The following is a 22,313-nucleotide window of genomic DNA, read 5'->3' as shown; positions in this document are numbered from 1 at the left end:
ACAATGTTAAGACTGTTGGATGGTCAGTTCGTCTTACAGTTAAGGAAAAATATCACAATGATGAGAAGAGTATTAGTGAGGGGTTTGCTATGACAGGATGCTTTAAAATATGCTGCTTACACAGCCTATAAAATATAGTCCATCCATCCCAGAATGACAAATACAAATTACATCTTGGGATTTGTGTGGTTTTGAAATGGTTTTACTTATGACATTACATGGACAATCTGATTACTCAGTGTGGTGATTCACTGAAACTGTGGAAGAAATGTATAAAACCAGAAGAACGTCCTGCAGTGCCCTCTAGTGGATTTAAAGACAGATACCATAACCTGTAATGGAAAAAGCCAGTATTGCAGTCAATGGGGATGAGTTTAAACCAGTTCAAATAAAACTTGAACTGGCAATGTTTCAGAAAAATCACACTCTTTCACAGTTTTTATATTTTGTGATGTCACAACTTAAATCCAAAGTAGACTGAATTCAGGAATTACTTCTTAACACAATTAATGTTGGATATTAAATATAAGGCTGCAACTAATGATTAGTTTCACTATCTGTTAATCTGATGATTATTTTATTTATTAAACAATTAATCACTTGATCTAAAAATAGAATAATTAAAGGGTTTTTTTGTCTGAATAACAGTCCAAAACCTTAATCTTCAGCCCATGACATAAGAAAGCTTTAAAAGTTTTAACTATGCATAAATTACAAACATAGTTGCTGATTAATTTTATGTTTATTAACTAATACATTAATCAACCAATTATTCAGCTCTAACAAAGATTTATATAAAAAATAAGTTTTCTAGATTGGGCTATCAGGTTTATCTATCTATTTGTGAAGAGAAGTATCTGCAGGGTCCTCATATTTTTTTGAATCAGTCAAAGGTCAAATCAGTCAAATCAAATTTTTAGGGTCATTTTTGGATTTTCAGGTCTAATGAAAATCTGATTAGGATGAAAGCACTGTTTGATTAAATTTTGTGGCTTAAAGTAAGTGTGCAGGTTTATCTTCTTTCATTGATACTGCTTTCTATTAGCCTCACACCTGTGTGATGTGATGTAAATAAAATAAAGAGTAGTCTTGGGTGACCACATAAGCCCTTCACTTGTGATTGCATCACCATAGATGTATTTTGGAGCCACATGTGAACAAAGGTGTGGAGACAATGGGAGTGCAAAGTATAAGACTAAAATCAAGAGAGGAGTAGAGTATATTAGAGTACATGGAGTATATAGAGTAGAAGCTACCCTGTGTGTGTGAGGAAGGGTTCATTATTACAGTGAGAGACAGTTAGATCCTTTACTTAAGTAAACGTGTAAATTTAAAAAGAAAAATGTATTACAAAACCACAGTTAAAAGACAAAAAATACATTATTATCAAAATGTACTTTAAACATAAAAAGTAAAAGTATCTTTGCTGGAGAAAAATGGCTCCTGTGACTGAATAACATTATTACATTATTGTTGTAGCTGATCAAAATGGACCTAGTTTTAACTAAATGAAGAGGAATTCAACACAAAGAAGTGAATGAACCTTAACCCTCCTGTTGCCCTCAGATGAATTTTGACCCAGGAGGTCAACAAGCGTTAACTCAAAAGTGAACTATAGTTTCTTTGAATGAGGCTTATTGACCATAATTTCCACAAAACATATGTGATAAACCTGTGGTAATAAGGTGGAATGAAGTTGGCTAAAAAGCTCTAACACAGAATTGGGTGATAATTTATATCTTATACTTTATAAATAGTCAACCTAGACTGTGTGAATTTTGACCCAAGGAGGACGTAAGTTGAGATGGGAAGACAACAGAAGGGTTAAATCAATCTTTGAAGTCTCTAAAAACATTTAAGTATATTTTTACAGACATTAAAGGTCCAAATAACCCCAAACATGTCAAATCGGTCAGGTAAATTCATTTTCACAATTAGTATAATTGTCACTAATTGTCAAGAACTTTATTTAAATAGCACCTTAAAAACAACATGGTTGATCCAAAGTGCTTCACAAAGAGGAAGAACACACAAAAAAGAAAATGAGATCTTACTTTTTTCACAGAACGTGCCAGCATATCCAGGGGAACATGTGCAGGCTCCGCTCACGTGATCACACAGGGCTCCACTCTGACACTGGCACTGCTGTGCACACCCCTGACCATAAGTGCCATTCATACACTCTGTAAACATAACACGTAAAACAAAAGAAGGAGACAGATTATCAGGAGTACAAAGTAGAAACACAATATTTTAAATATTGAACTTTAAACCAAATATGGTCAGCTAAACAATTCTGCTGCAGTTCATAAGTAATGTTGCCATATTGTGTTATGGCCTGAACTAAATAATAATAGGTGTGATTTATATAGCGCCTTTCACAAACCCAAGGACGCTTTGCAAAATATATATCAAACAAATGTGGTTTGGAGAAGTATATCTTATATAATGGTCCTAGAACAATATCAACAGTTGCTGAAATAAAACATGTCTGATAAAATGAAATGTCCAGCAAATTACTCTCAGTGTGAGGAATAGAAAGAATGTAATAACTAAGGATCACCCCATGGTGGCAGCATTCACTAAAATGAAATTCTGTGATACCTGAGAATTGAACTTACTTCCTTCACAGTAGTCTCCAGTGAAACCAGCCTCACACACACACTGACCGGTGACAGGATCACAGCCCAGAGAGGTTTCTTGGCACTGACATTTACTGATGCAACCTTGGCCCCAGTAACCAGATTCACATGCTATGAACATAAGCAAACATTGAGGTGAAAGTTAAGTTGAAGGTTTTCATATGTCCTGTGCTTTGCTTTAACTGCTTTTCTGTCATGCTGTAATTTTTTGTCTTCTCACTTGCCACTCTAACATTGTCATGTTTTTTCCAGCGTTTTTTGTGATGCATTTTATGGAGGATGACTTCTTACAAGTTGCACATCTGTGGCCTCTTTTGCCAGGAGGGCAGACGCACTGTCCCGTCTGTGGGTCACAGATGGCATCATTGTGACATGAACAGCGTGTTAAACAGCCTGGTCCATAGTAACCTTGGGGACACTCTATAGACAACATGATATTTACAGGAAACATGCTTTAGTAATCCACTTTGGTTTATAGTAAAGAATATCTGTGCTGTAAATGAAATATGACTAAATACTTTAAGCAGTAAAATAAGCAAAGGACAAAGGAACTAATAGGAATATCATTATTACAGTTTTTTGTTTGTTAAATCTCAGAAAGATGATGCAAAATCACCATTTTGGCAGAATGTTCCTGTGAAGCCGGGCTGGCAGTCGCAGACACCAGTCTGCTTGTTGCAGGAGCCTCCATTCTCACATGGCGGACAAAACGACTGGCACTTCATCCCCCAGAATCCAACAGTGCAGTCTGGGGAGCATAAAGTATCTCTCAGATTAAGTAAGTAGTAATCCACTTATAATGTATAAATCATTGCTAGGTAAATCCCTAAAGCCACCTACTGTTGAATAATTTAGGGGTAAAAAGTATTAAAAGGGTCTGAAATGGGTACATTTTCTGATAAGGACAAGTGATCTATAAAGCAAAGGATGGGTTTCTAATAGGTTTGACTTAGAGAGGCACATACAATACAAACATCCTGGTGGTAAAAGATAATACTGCAGGCTTGCAATGTCAGTGAGTTCAAACTGGCCCCAATCACATGTCATCACATTTTCTACATTCTACTGTCACATAATTAGATTAAAATTAATACGAAAACAAAAAACTGTTGAAAACATTTGTACCTTCCTGACATGAGTCTCCGGTCTTCCCAGCAGGACAGATGCACTGTCCGGTTATGGGATCACAAGCAGCTCCCCCACAGTCACAGGTCAGACGACAGCTCTCTCCATAGCTCCCAGCTGAGCAGGCTAGCAAAACACAATAAATAGTGTACAACACAATATTCACAGTCCACACACACACAAAAGCAAAAGACACAGGACAAGATTACACAACGTTGCAAAAATGGGTCAAGACAGAAAACTCCAGAAGTGAAATTTTAGAAATACTCAATCATTTTCTGTTTATTTATTCAGCCTCTGCCAATAGCCTCTGAAGTAGTAACTGAAGTAAATTACCCTGATCCTGACCTGGTCTGCAACTTAATCTAAGTACAATCCAGATTTTTTTTTTCTCTCTCTCTCTCTCTCTCATTTAGCTTTGACAAACTCAGCAAGCCTAGACCTGGACTGTGCATTTAGTGCTGACATACTGTAAGTCTGTCATCTTAGTCCACTCCACAGAAACAAAAGGTCTAAACAATATTCAGTATCAGTTTAGATCAGAACACAGAAAACTGAACTTTCCATCAACCAGCAGAGTAAATAGCCAGAGGACACCTTGATGTGGAGGAGAACTTATAGTTTTTGGCTGTGCATTTTATAACAGAAACAACACCTGCACTGACCAGGTGAATTCAAAAGAGAGCCTTGTTTATTTCATCCACTAACTCCATTCAATCCATCAAAGTTTGCAGAGAATGACAGAATATAGAAAGATTTATATGCTGTACGTGATTGTGACAAAGCTGCAGAAATTCTGAAACCCATTCATAACTACTGTATTTGTGTCATCAGTGTACAAGCTGTATATGCAAAGGCACACATTCACACAAGACTGCAAACAATAACCACACATGTAGACACATGAGTAAGTATGCACACCCACACGCTTCACATATTCTCACAACAGACAAGCATACTGTTAATATATCCATGATCGTTTACTGTAAAAGTTCAGGCCACATGAGAGTGCTGTGGAGTCGAGCTCTGCAGACAACCTTATACATCAAGACTTCAAAGCATTTGAAAGGTAACAAACAATCGTATGGATGTATGCCAGATGTTTAAAAGAAACTGTAAGTTAAAGAAGAGGTTACACCTAAAATATTTTTGACTGCATGCCAGTTCTTTATTAGTTATTATTACACACGTTAGGGAACCTAACACATACATCTTGAAATTCACATCTTGACACATTCACAGTTGCTCCATTAAAGAAACATTTAATGAGCCTGTCTCACCCTGCTGACATTTATCTCCATGAAGTCCTGCAGGACATCGATGGTTACACTCTCCAGTCCTCGGGTCACATGACCCTCCACCTGTGCAGTCACATGACTGCTCACAGCCTGCACCAAAGAAGCCAGGCTCACATTCTGCATAGGGACATATAAACATACACAGAACAAGGGAAGATTAAGACACTCAGGTTTGTCACAACTTAACTTGAGTGACATGACTGTGTGATCACTGTAAACTGGTTTCACAGCAACATCTTAAACCGCTTTTCCATGACAGACCAATAAATCGGAACTGCATTTCATGGAAACATTATGTCTCCAAGTGTATTGTCTCTCCTCTCCAGATGTAACCACAATGATTACTGCAACAGGAAATACACTTGGATCTCTGTAACATTTGAAGTTTTGAAACAGTCGATAACTGCTCACTGAGAAGCCAGCTGACCTGAGAAAGTTGACTGTGTGGACAAAATGAAAACCTCACTCCTGGACATTGGGTGTTGCAGCTGTAATGTAGTAGATTAAACAAATGCATTTGAAACCATTTTTTGTGATGTGCATATACCTTTCTCACACTGTGGACCATGGTATGCAGGCTTACAGAAACAGCTTCCCGTTTTGGGGTCACAGCCAGTGGAATGTTCTCGAACACAGACGCATTCCTTGGAACAGCCCGCACCGTGTGTCCACCTGGGACAAGCTGATTCAAAAACAAAGAACATGAGTTTGTTAGGTTTCAACATTTGTGTGATATCTTACACTAGAAGGTTGTTTTTACATTCATTTGCAGAAGGGGGAATGTTTCATTGCTCTTAAATCTGAAAATAAAACGTACAGAGGAGACAATTCTGGGACATCTTAACTAATTTGGACCAAAGTGTGATGTGGAAACTTGAAGCCACCAGTGCACATACACTGAGAATGGACTTCTCTTGAATCTTACATCCAGCAGTTTAACTTTTGAGACTTAAAGATATTGGCATATTCATAGATTTTGCATTTATCAACCTTGTTGATAAACGCAAAAGCCAGTTAATTGAACTGGTTGTGGAAAAAATCATATTAAGCATTAAGCACCAATCCAAACAGATTATTTTCATACGTTTTAAAATGTGACTGGAGGGAATCTTTAAGGTTAAGCAAAGAAAACTGCCATTTTTGTATTCTTTTGTTAAAGTTGTTGTAAGCATTTGGTCATAGTTCAAGAGGGAAACAATGATGAAAACTTCACTCATGTCATGACTACACCCATACTAACCAAGCTATCCCAAAGCCAAACTTCTGCCAATTTAAGTACTACTGCCTTCTGTTTCATGAGATTAAATGCCAAATGGAAGTAGGGTGCATCATTCATCCTTTCCAATGTATAATTACAAATTTAAATTGAGATCAGGCTGACTTTGTTGCAGCTGTTGTTGGTAGATCTCCAAACTTTATCTGAAAAGCATTGAACAAAAAGATTTAAGATTTAGTTATGCAAGCGCTTTAAAATGTAAACACAGTCAATCTGCTTGAAATTATCCAAGATTGTCCCTGTTCAGCTACAAAAATTCAACTCCACTCCACCCTGTCCCGCTTGACGTTGGCTTTATGTTAGGTGCAGCTGCAAGCTCTGGTTACACCCTCTCCACCCTCCAAATGTCCCGCTGCAGGATGGAGCAGACAGCTGTGAGAATCTGATAATACTCCTTGTCCACATTCTTCCATCATTCAGTTTGGTGTTAGAAGAGAGTGCTGCTTCCACACAGAGAGCTTAACACGCAAAAATCCATCGCAATGTCCATCCGGAGGCTTAGGAGAACCCCTAAAACACCTGGGGATGTCAATATGGTGACAGAAGAGTTGAGGAATCTTTATTACAAGAGGCTGCTGCCGATAGAGAAATACTATTCTTTTCATCAGTTCCACTCTCCGAGCTATGAGGATGCAGACTTTGATAACAAACCAATGGTGCTGGTGATAGGTCAGTACTCAACAGGAAAGACAACTTTTATCAGGTAATCATGATTTCAAAGTTTGATATGTTTTTAAAAAACTGCAGTGTATGTCGAATGTGTCCTGTTAAATGTCTTGCACTGTGTTGGTGGAAAGGATGATGATAGTGGTGGTTTGCATGTGTGTTTGTCCTCAGGTATCTAATAGAACAAGATTTTCCTGGTAGCAGAGTTGGGCCAGAGCCAACCACTGACTGCTTCACTGCTGTCATGCATGGAGAAGTGGAAGAAATCATCCCTGGTAATGCTCTTTCAGTGGATCCAAAAAAGCCGTTTCGCAACCTTGACCCTTTTGGAAATGGCTTTCTGAACAGGTGATGGGAAACAGACAGAAAGAGGGAAAAGAAGGAAGGAGGGAGGGTGAGAGAAAGGGGAAATAGTTTCTTGTTTCAGAGTTGTTCCTTATTTTTTTTTCATTTTTATGCATTTATTCTGGTATATTTGTATATAATGTTTTGCCCACATTATTATTATTCATTATTTATTAGTTAAATCAACTTTTTTTTAATAATAGTGACAGATGTGAGATTATTTTGACTATTTTATGCTGAAAAAAATGTTTCCTTTGCAGGTTTCAATGTGTTCAGACACCAAACAAGGTCCTTGAGAGTATCAGCATTATCGACACACCAGGCATCTTGACTGCAGCCAAGAGAAAACTAAGCCGAGGTGAGATAGGACACCTAATTTCCTTCTAACTTCTATCTCTGGATCAGTAGGAATTTAAGTCTTTACCTCTATATATCCAGCATTGTTGCCACCAGCAGGATTTAAACTCCTTTAGAGAAGTGCTGTGCTTTTCACTGAAAAAGTGTGCTTTTCACTGAAAAGCACAGCAGATGAAAGTAATTTGACAATGAGTTGGGAGGAGATAAGCAGCAAGTAACAGAGCAGCCTTTGCCATGTTTTATGGACACATTAAGTGATGGGTGTGACCGGACAACTGGGATATGTTACATGTTCCTCTAAGTCTCGAGGCAGTGAGGCCTGCCACATTACATACAGTGTTAATGAAAACCCTGTGTTTTTGTTCCTTGTCCTCAGGCTATGACTTCCCAGCAGTGCTGCGCTGGTTTGCAGAGCGTGTGGATCGAATCATCCTGCTGTTTGATGCACATAAACTGGAGTTCTCTGATGAGCTCACACGGGCCTTTGGGGCTCTGTGCGGCTACGAGGACAAGTTGCGTGTAGTTCTTAACAAAGCTGACAGGGTGGACTCTCAGCAGCTCATGAGAGTGTACGGTGCCCTCATGTGGTCACTGGGGAAAGTGTTTCGAACCCCTGAGATCTTGCGGGTTTACATTGGATCTTTCTGGTCAGAGCCTAGGCAGGTGTGTGACCACTACGAGCTGATAGAGCTGGAGGAGGAGGATCTCTTGGCTGACATAAGGAACCTTCCACGCAATGCTGCAGTGCGAAAACTGAACGACTTGGTGAAGAGGGCACGCTTAGTGAGGGTGAGAGATCTCAGAGGAAGTATTCTGAATTAACTGAGCTTCAGTTATAGTGATTTTGTGTCTCATTTGTGCTTTGTCCCCTCCTAGGCTCATGCACACATTATTAGCTACCTGAAGCAGGAGATGCCAACCATTTTTTGCAAAGAAAGCAAAAAGCACAATCTCATCTACCAGCTTCCTGTAATTTTCACCAAGATCCAGCAACAGCACAGAGTCCCAGCTGGGGACTTCCCTGACTGCACCAGGATGCAGGTCACATGCTACTTTTTATTTGCTGCATCAATACCATAGTTTCAGAATCTATGTCCCTTCTTACCTGTGTGTCTGAGAGCCTTGTTAATCATTAAAATTTTCAATCTGACATTTTCAGGAACGACTTTTGGGTCAAGATTTCTCAAAATTCAAGACATTAAAACCAAGTCTGATGGCTTCTTTGGACAAACTCCTGAGCAATGACATAGCAAACCTGGTGCCCTTACTCCAACAACAAGAACTGAGGAAGAAATCACTTCATGGGGTGATGGATGGTGAATTTCTGGGAACATTCAGGCCTGAGCATTACAAGAGACATCCCTTCAAGGAACTCAAAGATGATGACAGCAATGGAATAGATTCCAATGAGTGGGTTGTGGAAAGGTACAAGCCAAAATATGATGAGATTTTCTACAACCTCAGTCCAAACGAGGGCAAACTGAATGGCACCAAAGTCAAGGAGTGGATGACAACCCTCCTTCTGCCCAACTCTGTGCTTGCTCATATCTGGAGGCTGTCTGACATAGATGGTGATGGCATGCTAGACAATGAGGAGTTTGCTTTGGCCGTCTACCTTATTGAGGCAAAACTGGAGGGACACTGGCTTCCCCGAGAGCTTCCTTCTCATCTGGTGCCACCGTCAAAACGGCCGTGTACAGCCAGCGATGAAGAGTAAACACAACATCAAAAGAAGGCTGGAAGCTGAGGATCTGTGTACATTACTTGTACATCATTTAATAAACATAACCTTAAAGCAGTTTGTCAGTTTAAGAAAACTAACAATACTGTATGTATGTGCTGTGAAACAGTGTCCATTTATGGACCTAAGAAGGAGTTTTGTTGGAAATAAGCAGCTGACGTCAAAACCTATGGTTTCAATTGATACTTTTCATGGCTAAAAATGTGCACATGCTAATTTCATGTTCACATTATTTGTATACAGCCAATTATCCAGTGTTATTTTGCATTAAGAGTTAATCATTTCTCACATAATTGTAATGTGTTTTTTTAATTAGTGACATAAAGCTTGTAATGTATGTTTTATTTTGTGATAGTATCAGTGTCATTATTATTATAAACATTATATAATATCAGATAGTATATATATGTAACTTTTTACTCACGCAGGTGGCAGAAGCGGCCATATAATCCTGGGGAGCACAGGCATGCTCCATACAGACGATGGCAGTGTCCATTGTTGGGACAATTACACTTCCTGTTGCAGTACCTTCCGAAATAACCCCTTGGACAACCTGTGAAAATGAATAATGTCAGAGGGCTGTCACACTTTACGACAGGATGCAAAGTTCTGTAAAATATGCTTCCCTGTATTACCAGTAACCTTTAAATAAGACAGCAGTTAAAATCCAAAAAGATGTTTTCAGGGCACATTCAGCACATGTTGAAGGATAACCTAAAGCCTGGTTATTTTGATAGCATCTACATGAGTGAGAGCATACAAACCATCCTCGCAGAGCAGGCCTTGCACCCCAGGGGGGCACAAACACTTCCCGGTCACAGGGTCACACGAGCCTCCATTCTGACAACGGCAAAGACTGTTACATGCCTGCCCATAGGTCCCCTGTGGACAAGCTAGAGAAGGGGAGGGGGGTAAGAAACAAGGAGGGGGTCATGGGTAAAGAGCATTGACATCTTAATAGTTGCAGTATTACTTAATTAATCAAACTGAGGGCAAATTCCTTTGATGTTTTATCTAAGAGAAGAGAAAGTAAATACAGCCACAGAGAGGGTTATGCTCTAGCACTAAAAAGTCAGTCAACACTTCCACCCTCCATCCTGTCTTTTCCCATGGTATGTGCCCTTCTGACTTGCTTAATCTCTCTGGCCTTGTTAGCTATTACGACATGAAGCAGCTGTCTGTTTAAGATGTGCTGAATTGTTACAATCCATCTAACGAACGCCTGATCTGATTTTATGTCACACCTCACATCAGTCACGTCTATGGAGGAAATTAAATCCAAGCATCTTTTTAGATCCAGATGATAACAAAGAAAATATATCATTCAGAGTAAATGAACAGTACAGTGGGTGAGATTATGAAGCACTGATTTTGTTCCATTATGACAGAATTGATCATCTGTTTTCAGGCATGTTAAGGAATCATGAAAATTACACTGAGCAGTTTAAGCACCAGTTATAACACTGACACTAGTATTTCAAAAAATACCATTATTTAATATTGCCCCAGGGACATGATGTTGATACAACCCTGGTCATTGACTTACTTGTCTGTTTTACCAGAATAAAGCATCAGTGAATCTAATTTTGCTGACAGAATAGTAACATGGTTTGTGAAAACATCTTTTCTCACAAGTATAATCCATCCAAGAAAAAACTATAATTTCTTACCTAGCTGCCCCATTATGATCAATCATAAACAGGGTAATGAAGATAGACATGTTTTTAAAGGTTGAGCTCTATCAGACTTGTGGTTTGTACAAATACATAGACCACTATGTTATTACTTACTGTAACATCTCCCATTGTCTCCTTCATCTGAAAATGCTGTTCATCCCAAGAACCATCAACGTATAGTATGTATCTGAATAAAACCACCCCAGGAGTGTGTTTCTAAAAGTGACAGATTGCTTTTAACAGACTTATCCCATGTGGCTTTCTTCTCATGATTACCAGCCTGACTTGGGTTCAGACCAAAGACACCCATTAATCATAGAGCTGGATGGGAACAATGGAGCTTTGCTTTCTAACCCAGTAGTGGACATCCTTGGCCCCAGGCTGTGCTCTCACTGTGGGCCCTGGCCTCGCTCCAGTAGCAGATAGATTGATTCCCCCAGTGCTCTTGTGTTCTGGAGCCCATAAACAACCCACCCGCCCACGCTGAGGAGCCGACAGGTTTTGATACATGGCCTTGGATCAATGCACACAGGGAGCTATCTCATCTCTCTTTAAAACTAGACCACATTGCTATGGGTGGTTCAAATAAACCTGGAAGTAGATGTGTCCTATGGGAAAGACCTGTAGTACCTGGTTGTGTGTGTGTGTGTGTGTGTGTGTGTGTATGTGTGTGTGTGTGTGTGTGTTAGTAAACTTGGCATGTGCCGCTTGTCATTCATACAATCTAGGTATAAATATATTATGGTCTCCCATACATTTACATAATACATTTGCATTTTGTCATTTGGCAGATGCTTTTATCCAAAGTGACTTACAAGTGAAGGAACGCAATCAAGCATTAATACATGCACACCTTGGTTGTTCATGGTCCATAACTTTTAAAGAAACTCGTGAGCAGTTTGGCTTATTCTCAAAAAGTATATGAGAATATCAATACCACTCAGTCATGGCTGTAAGTTAAATATGAAGCGACAGCCAGCAGATGATTAGCTTAGGTTAGCAAAGACTGGGAAACAGCTAGCATGGCTTTGTCCAAAGATAACAGAATCCACCTACAGCCACCTCTAAAACAAACAAACTAATACATTGTATCTAATTTGTTTCATCTGTCAAAAAAAAAATGCAAAAAGACAAGTTGTATCTTGTTGCCATTGTTGCCACCATGAGGCTGCCAGGCAACCGGTGACTTGAGGAAGTCACTTCTCTTAGCAAAGAAACAGTTCAGTAAACCACAAATTGTTTTGGTCTTTCACAAAAAAATGAGGGATTATTTATTACTTAGAGGTGTTGGAAGGTGGACTTAGTTACCTTTGGGCAGAGCCTGACTCGCTTTTTCCCCTTGTTTACAGTCGCCATGGTAAGCTAAGCTAACCAGCTGTTGGCTGTAGCTTCATATTCAACAGACAGATGTGAAAGTGGTATACATTTTGTTATCTAGTTCTTGGAAAGAAAGAAAAAAAGGATGTTTCACTATATGTTTAAAATTTCCTTTGAATAGACAGTCATCCTGGGGGAAAAGCTATCTGAAGCATGAGGAGAGTTAAGGAAAACTTACTGAAGGTGACGTTGTCTGAAGTTTAGTACACTGTGGCCAAAGATTTATGTTGCAAAGAACAGATGAAACACACACTAAACAAATGTAACTGTAGAATATATCATCAATTATACTTGCTTTCATTGCAGATGACCCCAGTCCAACCAGGTGAACATTCACATCGCTTTCTGTTTTCACTACACGCTCCGTTCAAACAGTCTTCACAGCTCAAACTGCAGTCATCCCCAAACGAGTTGTCTAGACACACTGAAAAGAGAACTTCTATGTCTGAGCTTCTATGTCTGAATTTTTAATAGTAAAAGATTGTGTTCATTTTATTTCGCACCAAGCATGCATCTCAGCCTCATCACGCTCATCATGCTTTTTACTGTACCTATATGGCTGTCCAGTCTAAGTTCTCCTCGACGCTCTCTCTGAAACTCTAATTCTTTATCATTGTCACCACCATCACCATCATCATCATCATCACTGTCATAATGATATTGCAAGGCTGCTGTGTACTGAAGAAGCTGAGGAGCTTTGCGAAACAGCAGATCTGGTAACCTGTGGACTTCCAGCTGCTCCTCCTCTTCTTCCTCCTCCTCCTCGTCTTCTTCTTCCAGGTCTCTGCCATAGAGAGCTAAAACACAGATACAGAATTAGGGTAAAAAAACCCTGTTCATTTAGATGATTAAAGGGACTTTTGTGTGCAAACACATTAAATAAAGACATAACTATATGATCCAAGGATAACTATGTGACAAAAACTCACAGATGCAGGTGTGTTGGTCCTGATCCAAGCGGAAGCCCAGTCGACAAAAACACTCATATGTTCCAAGTGTGTTGACACAGTAGTGTTCACAGCCTGAGATCTCTGTCAGGCACTCATCAATGTCTAACAGGACAATACACAAACAACACACCACTGAGAGAGTGACAGGAAAATGACAGCATAACTCAAAAGTAGACAAGGGTCTGTTGCACATAAGAGTTTATTATTGGTGATGTGTGTGGAGTTCATTGGCAGAAAGGTTGTGCTGGAATGTGCTGAGAGGTACCTCATGTTTCTCTGATCAGATGAAGACTCAACTTCAGTGTCTTCATTTGATGTGGCTTCTTTCATATTTTCAAATGCAAATAGTGATCCATTGCCATTGCTCTATACTGCACCCTGTCCACTGGTTGCTCTTTAGTGAAGAAAATGTTCTGCTTTTTGTTGTGTGTTCTGAAATGGCTTTGAAAAGCTTAATTTCTAAACAATCAGTTACTAAATGGACTTGGGTAATTTGTGTCCTGCACAGCTGTGCCACAACATAGGAAACACTAAAAAGCAGCAGACTAAGTAATCTGCTAGCAATCCAGCACTCTTACCATCACAGCCACAGCCGTCTGGGTTTAGTCTGTGGCCTGCTCTGCAGCTGCACTCGTAGCCACCCGGATAGTTTCTGCAGAAGTGGCTGCAGCAGGACTCCCCACTGAAACACTCATCGCTATCTGAGGAAGTCACGCAATGATGCAAAGTTGGTTTCACCACATTGACAGAAAGAAACAGAGATCAGAAAGTACATCTGAGCTTAAGTATAGTGAAAGATCAGAGAAAACAAAGAAGGAACACGTCACAGAGAGAAGTCCTTACCTACACAGGTCTTCCTATCCTCGTCCAGCTGGTAGCCATGGTTGCAGGAGCAGAGGGGCCCATTGGTGGTGTGCTCACATTGATGAGAGCAACCTCCATTGTTCTTCTCGCAGCTGTTGATGATCTCCATCTCAATGCCTAGAGAAGAGATGACCAAAAACCACAACTATAGTGCATAACCAGAGCTGAAACATAAAAACATTATAGCACATTTCTGGCTAATGGGAACTATTTTGGTTTGTCCCAATCTTGTAATTACTAGCTACAGATGAGAGGAAAAAAATACAACTTTAAGCACAGATATAGTGTACATTACAGTGGAATTCAAAAGGTAAAAGAGTACTTCTTTTGTTACACTGCACCTAATATGACTTTTTGATGTACTCTATCAGGTGTACCTTTATTGCCATCCCATCATACAGTTTAGTTTAATTTAGTTGATCCCCATTTGCCATAACATCAACTATTTCTTCTGGGGTCCACCACAGAAATTACATATTGTAAGACATAATTATATAGATTATATGCATTCAGACAACACATTACTTACAAAGCTCCATCATCCATCAGTTGTCAAGATGAGTCATCTACTGTTTATTCATACAGTTAATAGTATTAAGTACTCTTTTAGTGTATTCTTGTGTTTTCTTTCCTTACTCACGGTAGCACTGTTTGCCATCAGCACCGAGTTCAAAACCCGGATGACACACACAGCTAAAGGAGCCCAGCATGTTGACACAGCCATGGGAACACCTGGCTTGACCCGAACTGCATTCATCAATGTCTATTTGAGAAAAATAATAATACACACAGATAATGCATACAAATATAGACACACAAAAAGAGTCACATACAAAAGTCATCCACAATTCATATCAATATTTTTTTTCTGATTTTGGTGTTGCAAGACAAAAGAATATATCTCCAGCTCCTATTGAAGTCAAGGTCCAGAGAGTCTTCTTGTCCAGAAATGATTTAACCAAATTAAATAACCAGATCCTCTTGGCCAAGTTGCAGTTGACTGTCAGAACCACAAGGGCCTGGGTGATTTTTAAACACATATTAACACACATTTTCACACGTACGCACTGACATGACACTGTCATTCCATTTCATAGATTAACTCAGAGCCCTGTCTGTTTTTTAGCCACACACACACACTTAGAAGTGTTAAGATCTCAAGTTCTTGAGGGTCACATAGTAAAGGGCTGAGACAAAAAACACAAGCCTGTAAAGAATAATGCTTTTGTTTGGAGCTCAGTTTCTGACAGGATAATGAGCCTTACAACGCATCATAAAACTATACTTCCATATTGTCATAAAAAAAGCTAGACGTGTAAAGGAGAATTTCAGAACAATACAGAAAATACTTCCTCCCACAGGAATGCTATGTCAGTGCTCAGATTACTCTGATACCTCCTCTCTTCCAAAGGAGGAACAGTGGAAATGTTAGTGATAAGGGTTGTGAGAATAGTTTCCAACAGCAGCCCCTTAAAATCAATACAGGGGTGTAGTGGGGTAGATTTGCTTTCAAAAGGAGGTTTAGTGTGGCTGTAAGTTGTGGAATAATCATAAATGTCACTCTCTTAAACTGTAGCACATTCCTATTTGCTCTTTAACTTTTTATATGTACTGCATATATATATATATATATATATATATATATATATATGTGTGTGTGTGTGTGTGTGTGTGTGTGTGTGTGTGTGTGTGTGTTTGTCCATGCTAAATACATGCCACTGTATTTACTCACCTTCACATGTCTTTCCATCTCCAGCCAGTGTAAAACCGGATCGGCAGCTGCAATGAGCCCGGCCACCTTCCGAAAAACAGAGCTGGGTGCAGCCTCCATTCCTCTCCTCACAGGGGTCCCTCACTGACACACACACACAGACACAAAGAGAATGAACATACCAATACAAAAACAAAGTCAGGTTAGCCAAGCAAGTGATTCTATGACTTTTCTGGTTAGGTCATGAGGACTGTTTTATTTCTCATTCCTAAACTTCTAAATGCAATTCCTGCATGTGCTGTTTCTTCTGTTTTATGGGTTCACGTACTCTGAGTCTGGATATGATATCTCAAAATAAAACATGAACAATACATGTTGAAATCCAGTATGAGAAATCAGAATCCCTGCTCTGTATACTGACTGTTACCAAATCTGCCTCTTTAATTGATTTCCTCCTTACATCATACCTCACTCACTACCAGGAACCACAAAACTTTTGCTGCAACTCCGTTTTTGCTGGCACATGACATATTCATGCATACTGAGATCAACTGATGGGAAATAGCTTACATTCACAGTGCCTCCCATCTCTTTTCAGCTGGTAGTTCCTTCGACACTCACACTTGTAGTGATTGTTCCCCATGTCAACACACTTATGCTCGCATCCACCGTTAAGCACCGAGCAAGAATTCACAGCTTAAAAGCAAAAGAGACACAAACATACATGGTTAATAAGCTCAGATATCAAATTACATGATCAATTGTAAATCTTTTGACCAGTTATTATGACATTTAAAATCTGAACTCACAATAGACAACAGATATAATTGGGTTTGTTGGCAATCTAAAATGCTTTCACACCTTGAATTCTGCAGCCGTGCAATTATGGAAAACACTCGGGTAACGGCTGAAATATGGAAAATGATATTCAAGCCAGGTCCAATGGGTACCCCTGGTTACTTTATAATGATCTTTCCATCCCATTACTCCTGTGATTTAATGATGTGCCAAATATGAATATCAGCCGTGTGCCTTCTGGGTGCTCTAAACACAGACATGATGACACAGAAGTGCTGTAAAACTGAGAGAACAGCTGCTTTTTAACACTGATGACTTCAGCAGACATAATTAGCTATCCCTGTGCCTCTATCCCAAACCTCCACTACAAAGCTAAAGTTGGCAAATATATGAGTATAGAGGGAGAAAAATAAGACCAAAAAGAACTGAAGGAGTACTGATTTTCAGCAAGTAACAAATTCTCTCATTGCCTACAATTTTTATGGGGCTAAAACAGCTTTGCAAACTCCTACTTTTTAACATCACATCAGAATTCCCAACAGCACACTGGAATTAATCACGCACAGGCTCAGCACCTCTGATCCATTAAGCATTATTGCTTTAATCTAAATATAGATTTAGGGACATTCTTCCAAGTGTTCTCTCATACTGGACTGGTCTGGAAATAAGCCAGAAACAAGTCAAGGTGTGAATCAAATCTCCCGAGGACCAACAAGGACCACATGTTCACTGTAGTAGTCATTTTCACACAATGGGGTACATGAGAACAAGTCAAATGTTGTGTTGTTGTATTAGATCCACATTCTGTCAAGTTTGTAACATGAAGGAAAATAAACCTATGACAAAGTCAGGTTATTCTATTTTAAGTGGTAGATGTGCAATTTATATCAAATGTCTTGCTGTATGAATGTGTGAAAAATGCTGTATGTGGTGAGAAGCAGAGGGAAAAATGGTCACCAAACTGTAATATATATTTCTGTTGGGTGCTTACCAATACAGGTCCGAGCATCAGAGTGCATACGGAAGCCTTCGCTGCATTCACAGTGATAAGAGCCCGGTGTGTTGACACATGTTTGCTGGCATCCTCCATTGAGTTCCGCACACTCATTTACATCTGAGACATATTCACACATACAGACAAAGTACAGGAATCTATAAAACACCAGAGTTCACAATTAGAACCAATTCAGCACACATTAAAACACAGGCTCTTCAGGAATGTTGAGTATGCTTCTGACTCTGTCGAAGACCTAATTTACAAGCTTACTGGTCATGAACACGCCGCAATTAGAAAGCTCATAAATTGCCGCTCTGCTTAATCATCTTTTGTGTTAAAACTGTTGCTGGAGCTTGTGGTAAAAGAATACTTTAATGAGAATCTAAAAGGAGGCTTAAATTGAACAGCCTTTTAGAAACCAGACATTTATTACATCTTTCATAAAATCTCATATTGAACTTTGATGTGGTCTTGGTGTACTCCATTAGCCATGTAACTGTAACATCCATGGCTCGAATCTGGCAGTGGACCTTTGTTGCATGTCACCCTCTCATCATTCTCTCCCTTCATTTCCTGTCCTATCTACACTGAATAACCATGAATGACTACCTGCTCCTGTGATGAAACACCATATTGACCTTATGTTCTGGTAAGAATATGCATGCATTGGGTCTTTGGGATGAATGATGAATGGCTTATCATACTGTTTGTGTAGTAGTATGTGTGCAACCAATTTGTTTCCTGTACAGGACAGACTTCTTCAGCAGAGGGACCATATGCACATGTGTCAGACTGAAGCGCATGTTCCACAGAGACAGAGGCAAGCTCAGAACACAACATACCTGAACACTCCATTCAAGGACAATCAGGCTTTACTACACATCTGGACAACACATCACACATCCTCCCAACCTCCTCCCTGTTGTCATCTATAGCTCACAGGGGCTTTTTCAGCTTGCACTGGCGATGACAGAGTAGATGTGTACAGGGAGAGCAAAACAGTGTTGCAAATGCTGTCTTTTTTTTTCTTCTTTTTTTGAGTAAGGACTTGGTGTGTGAAACACTAGGAACATGTGGTTCAGTTTATTTGAGCATATAACGCTACCATCATTTAGGTTTCTTAAAGGTCAAAGCAGCCAAGTATTGCAAATATTTGAAATATGTTTAAAACAGTTAGCATGCATGTTACTTTGTGTGTGTGTGGTGGTCTCTGGCAGACCCGTGGGATAAGCCGTCTCCAAAAACATTCTCAAGACTATTTTAATTAGCTTGCATCCTATAATAGGAGCTAAGAGGAGGAGGGGTGTCAAAGTGGAGACCTTTTGCACGCAAAAAATCTTCTTTTTTTTTTTATTCCTTGCATATTAGCTTGATTAGGTTGAATGAATTATTATTGGTTTGCCCAATTTATTCAGACATCTGTCTGAGTGCTAAAGCAAGTAATCCCTACACAATCACCTCTAAAAATAAAAATCACATATTAACAACATTCCCATTACTCTAGGATCTTTTGTACTTTAATAAATTGGTAGCCATTAAACAACTTATACAGAATGAGGTTTGTCAAGGTTAATATACTTACTGGTGTCCTCATGTGAGAGGATTTTTAATGGGACACATACAATGGCTGCTTTTCACCAGTGGTTGAGGTGGTATTATGTGGCAGCAGTAGTGAGACTGGTGTCGGAGGTCAAGGGACATGAGGTCTCAATGGTATCGCGTGACATCGCCTGGCCCTAAGCTGAGCTGCTGAGTTAGCATCTACAACTTGAAAAGTTGCAGACCAAACATTTGGGAGCAGTGCTTTAGTGGCACAACAGAGAGAAATGAACAGGTGGTCTTTAGAATGAGCACCACAGCAAATTCATTTACAAAAAACAAAAGGATCTGAGGCACTCTGGTGTGGAAACAAAAATGTGTGTCACCTTACCTTGAAGGGACAGATTTCTTTAAATTTTACTATATTTTCAGATGAGCAACAGCAGTGCAGAAGGACGATTCAAAGTGATCAAGTGATCAAAGAAAGTGCATTCATCCCAAAGAGGGGGATTCTAACTTTTAAAGTCCAAAAAATCTCTAACATCCACTACCACTTTTCTTTCTTGCGTGTGAACTTCAAACTCACTGTCTCTTCTCATAAATACGACCACACAAGCAATTCATGCAAAAACCTATAAAATAAGAACTTCACAGCTGCTGAGGCTTCTTCCGTTTGTCTTCCCCAACAGGTTAGCTCTCAAACTTTAAACTATTACTAAGTGACAATATCCTGTCTTAAAGGTTAAAGGTCAGGGGCACTTGTTCACACCTGTAGCTCTGAGGAACAAATGGGCTTCAGTGCCCAACACTCACCACTATTTCTGTGAGATAAGACAGTCATACTGAGAAAGCATGCTGCCAAACAAGAGAAGTTACTAGAAACCATGTGTTCACTGTGTGGTTGGCTCAGCCTTTTAAAGCCTGGAGTCTAGACAGTTAACCTTCAGCAGGTCAACCTAAGCCAGAGAAATCCATTTCAAATCCTAAGGGTCATTGCATTCATCATAATGGGCAATGTTGACCTATTATTCAGGCACAAACACTCTTCATGCATTTGGATTATGGATGGAAGCCATCTTTGTGAATAACTATTTCTACCAAGGACTAAGTGCAATTAAGCAGTAATGTTGTTTGGCAGTAATGTAACACAAAAGATAGCAATGTACAAACAAAATGAAAGGATAAAAAGAGGAAAGCATCAAGCTCAAGTAATCAATACATGTTTCAGTACACCAAAAAATGCAAATCAGTGCACACTGAATTTAAACAAAACCATGATTATAAGCTCCACAGGGTGTCTTCAACTGTAACTATCTTATGACTGCAGAAATTCAGGCAGGAAAGACGAGGGTTGTGTTTCATTCATATAATTATCTAATCATAGAGAAGGTGTCCTAACCAATAGTGAAAATTATTACATTTTTTCCACACAAAATTAAAAATAAATAAATAAATACAAGAAACATTTGAATTGTCCCTCAAATTTCACAGTTGTGTTGACCACCTCATGTGACAACTGGGTTGCAAAACTCTTTCAATGCTCCTTCCAATGTAAGTGTAAGATTACACTAAATATTCAGTTGAGGCTATAGTTAACAACCAAAGAAGGTTAAATTAATTGAACGTAGCTCAAAGAGTTAATGTTAATTTAGTGCTCCCCTTGCTACCCTTGCACTGGATTGTCACTTCATCCATTTAAAACATGTAATAGTATACATTATGTTTGACATTTTGTATTTGTTTAAAAGAACATAAAGATAAACTTTTTAACACCAAATAAAATTTTCATACTGGGATTAAAGAATTTTATTTTATTCACAAAACAGTATAGGAAGCCCGAGCTGAGCAGTATGTTTGTGCATACTGGCTATATACAAATGTCCATCTTACCGTGACATGCCTTGCCATCTGGCCCCAGTCTACTGCCCTCAGGACACTTGCAGTAGAAGCTGCCAATGGTGTTGCAACAGTACCCCTCACAGCCACCTTCATCCACCTCACATTCGTTAACATCTGAAAGGAAAGGATTAACTGGCCAGTTTTATTAACATAATGCACAGTCCTCAAAACACTGCAAATACATCAACTGTGAAGAGGACAGAGAGGTTTCTTTCAGCTTTAACCTTTTTTTGCTCTTTGCAGGGTTCCTTCCTGTGCTGTTTAGCAATCTCAACTTTCAGTTGAGAGGAAATCTCAAAAACTTTTACTGAGTTTATTTTCCCTCATCACTTTGTAGGCCATGACCCAGCTGCCTCTCGAGGCAATCTCTGTGCCAGAAATGCTTTGATGTCATTGAACTCCCACAGTTAAAAACCAACCTGTCTTTCCTGAGTCTGTTGCCAATCTTAAAGGACCAGAGCACTCCTCGAGGCAAAAGAGCAGAATAAAATGTAACTTGTATCTTCCAATATGCTGTGGTTCACCAATTAAGACTGAGATTCAGAATTCCTAATATCTAGATTAAAAAGCATCAAAGACTTCAAATCTTTAGATTTTTGCAACCTTGTCAATTTATGAAACAGATGCAAGCACTAAAAAGCATCATTAGCTTTCATCTAAATCTAATCAGCTTTCAGAGTCTTTTGTTTACACACTGGGTTGAGCATAAGAACTGTTGTCATGGGTTTCCCTTTTTATCCCTTATTCTACAGTATCTGATGCTGAAATGGCTTCCAGGTTGCTTTAGCGCTTGTGCTCAAGCAAACAATCTTCAGACCTCTTGGTCTGAGGTTCTATAATGACTCACATCAAGTGTACATCACCACAAAAATATGTTGTTATTTTCATATCAGATTGATCTCTTTCTAAAGACTTATGACAGACAAGAACTAAACTGCCTTGTCACTGTTGGCTTCTGCAAAATTTGGAAAGGTATTTAAGCCTCCTGGTTTGACATTTGCGGCAGGCAGTCATGTTAAAAAAAAGGGAGAGAAATGGAGTTCATTGTAGGG

At 39.3% G+C, this 22,313-nt stretch overlaps 2 protein-coding genes across 2 annotated transcripts in view; one reads left to right on the top strand and one right to left on the bottom strand.

The window, feature by feature from the left end:
* megf6 (multiple EGF like domains 6) overlaps positions 1 to 22,313 on the bottom strand; it is a 53,138-nt gene that overhangs the window by 13,240 nt on the left and 17,585 nt on the right. Inside the window, exons 5-23 of the mRNA XM_053321432.1 lie at positions 21,253 to 21,375; positions 17,818 to 17,940; positions 16,599 to 16,724; positions 16,050 to 16,172; positions 14,958 to 15,080; positions 14,297 to 14,434; positions 14,032 to 14,154; positions 13,433 to 13,555; positions 13,055 to 13,300; positions 12,799 to 12,927; positions 10,215 to 10,343; positions 9,875 to 10,003; positions 5,613 to 5,747; positions 5,048 to 5,182; positions 3,768 to 3,893; positions 3,259 to 3,390; positions 2,934 to 3,062; positions 2,622 to 2,753; positions 2,055 to 2,183 (exon numbers count right to left, since the gene is read on the bottom strand). Of these exons, the coding sequence (XP_053177407.1) occupies positions 2,055 to 2,183; positions 2,622 to 2,753; positions 2,934 to 3,062; positions 3,259 to 3,390; positions 3,768 to 3,893; positions 5,048 to 5,182; positions 5,613 to 5,747; positions 9,875 to 10,003; positions 10,215 to 10,343; positions 12,799 to 12,927; positions 13,055 to 13,300; positions 13,433 to 13,555; positions 14,032 to 14,154; positions 14,297 to 14,434; positions 14,958 to 15,080; positions 16,050 to 16,172; positions 16,599 to 16,724; positions 17,818 to 17,940; positions 21,253 to 21,375 (2,553 nt within the window). The remainder of the gene's footprint in view (positions 1 to 2,054; positions 2,184 to 2,621; positions 2,754 to 2,933; positions 3,063 to 3,258; positions 3,391 to 3,767; positions 3,894 to 5,047; positions 5,183 to 5,612; positions 5,748 to 9,874; positions 10,004 to 10,214; positions 10,344 to 12,798; positions 12,928 to 13,054; positions 13,301 to 13,432; positions 13,556 to 14,031; positions 14,155 to 14,296; positions 14,435 to 14,957; positions 15,081 to 16,049; positions 16,173 to 16,598; positions 16,725 to 17,817; positions 17,941 to 21,252; positions 21,376 to 22,313) is intronic.
* On the top strand, positions 6,735 to 9,705 carry LOC128360886 (EH domain-containing protein 2-like). The gene is made up of 6 exons (XM_053321434.1): positions 6,735 to 7,044; positions 7,179 to 7,355; positions 7,613 to 7,710; positions 8,086 to 8,498; positions 8,586 to 8,750; positions 8,869 to 9,705. The coding sequence occupies exons 1-6, from the start codon at positions 6,824 to 6,826 to the stop codon at positions 9,424 to 9,426; spliced, it is 1,632 nt and encodes a 543-aa protein (XP_053177409.1). The 5' UTR covers positions 6,735 to 6,823; the 3' UTR covers positions 9,427 to 9,705.

Source organism: Scomber japonicus, chromosome 6 (genome assembly GCF_027409825.1).
Source record: "Scomber japonicus isolate fScoJap1 chromosome 6, fScoJap1.pri, whole genome shotgun sequence".
Taxonomy (NCBI): Eukaryota; Metazoa; Chordata; class Actinopteri; order Scombriformes; family Scombridae; genus Scomber; species Scomber japonicus.
Note: the sequence above shows the minus strand (reverse complement) of the source record. Positions and strands in the feature narration are given on the sequence as shown.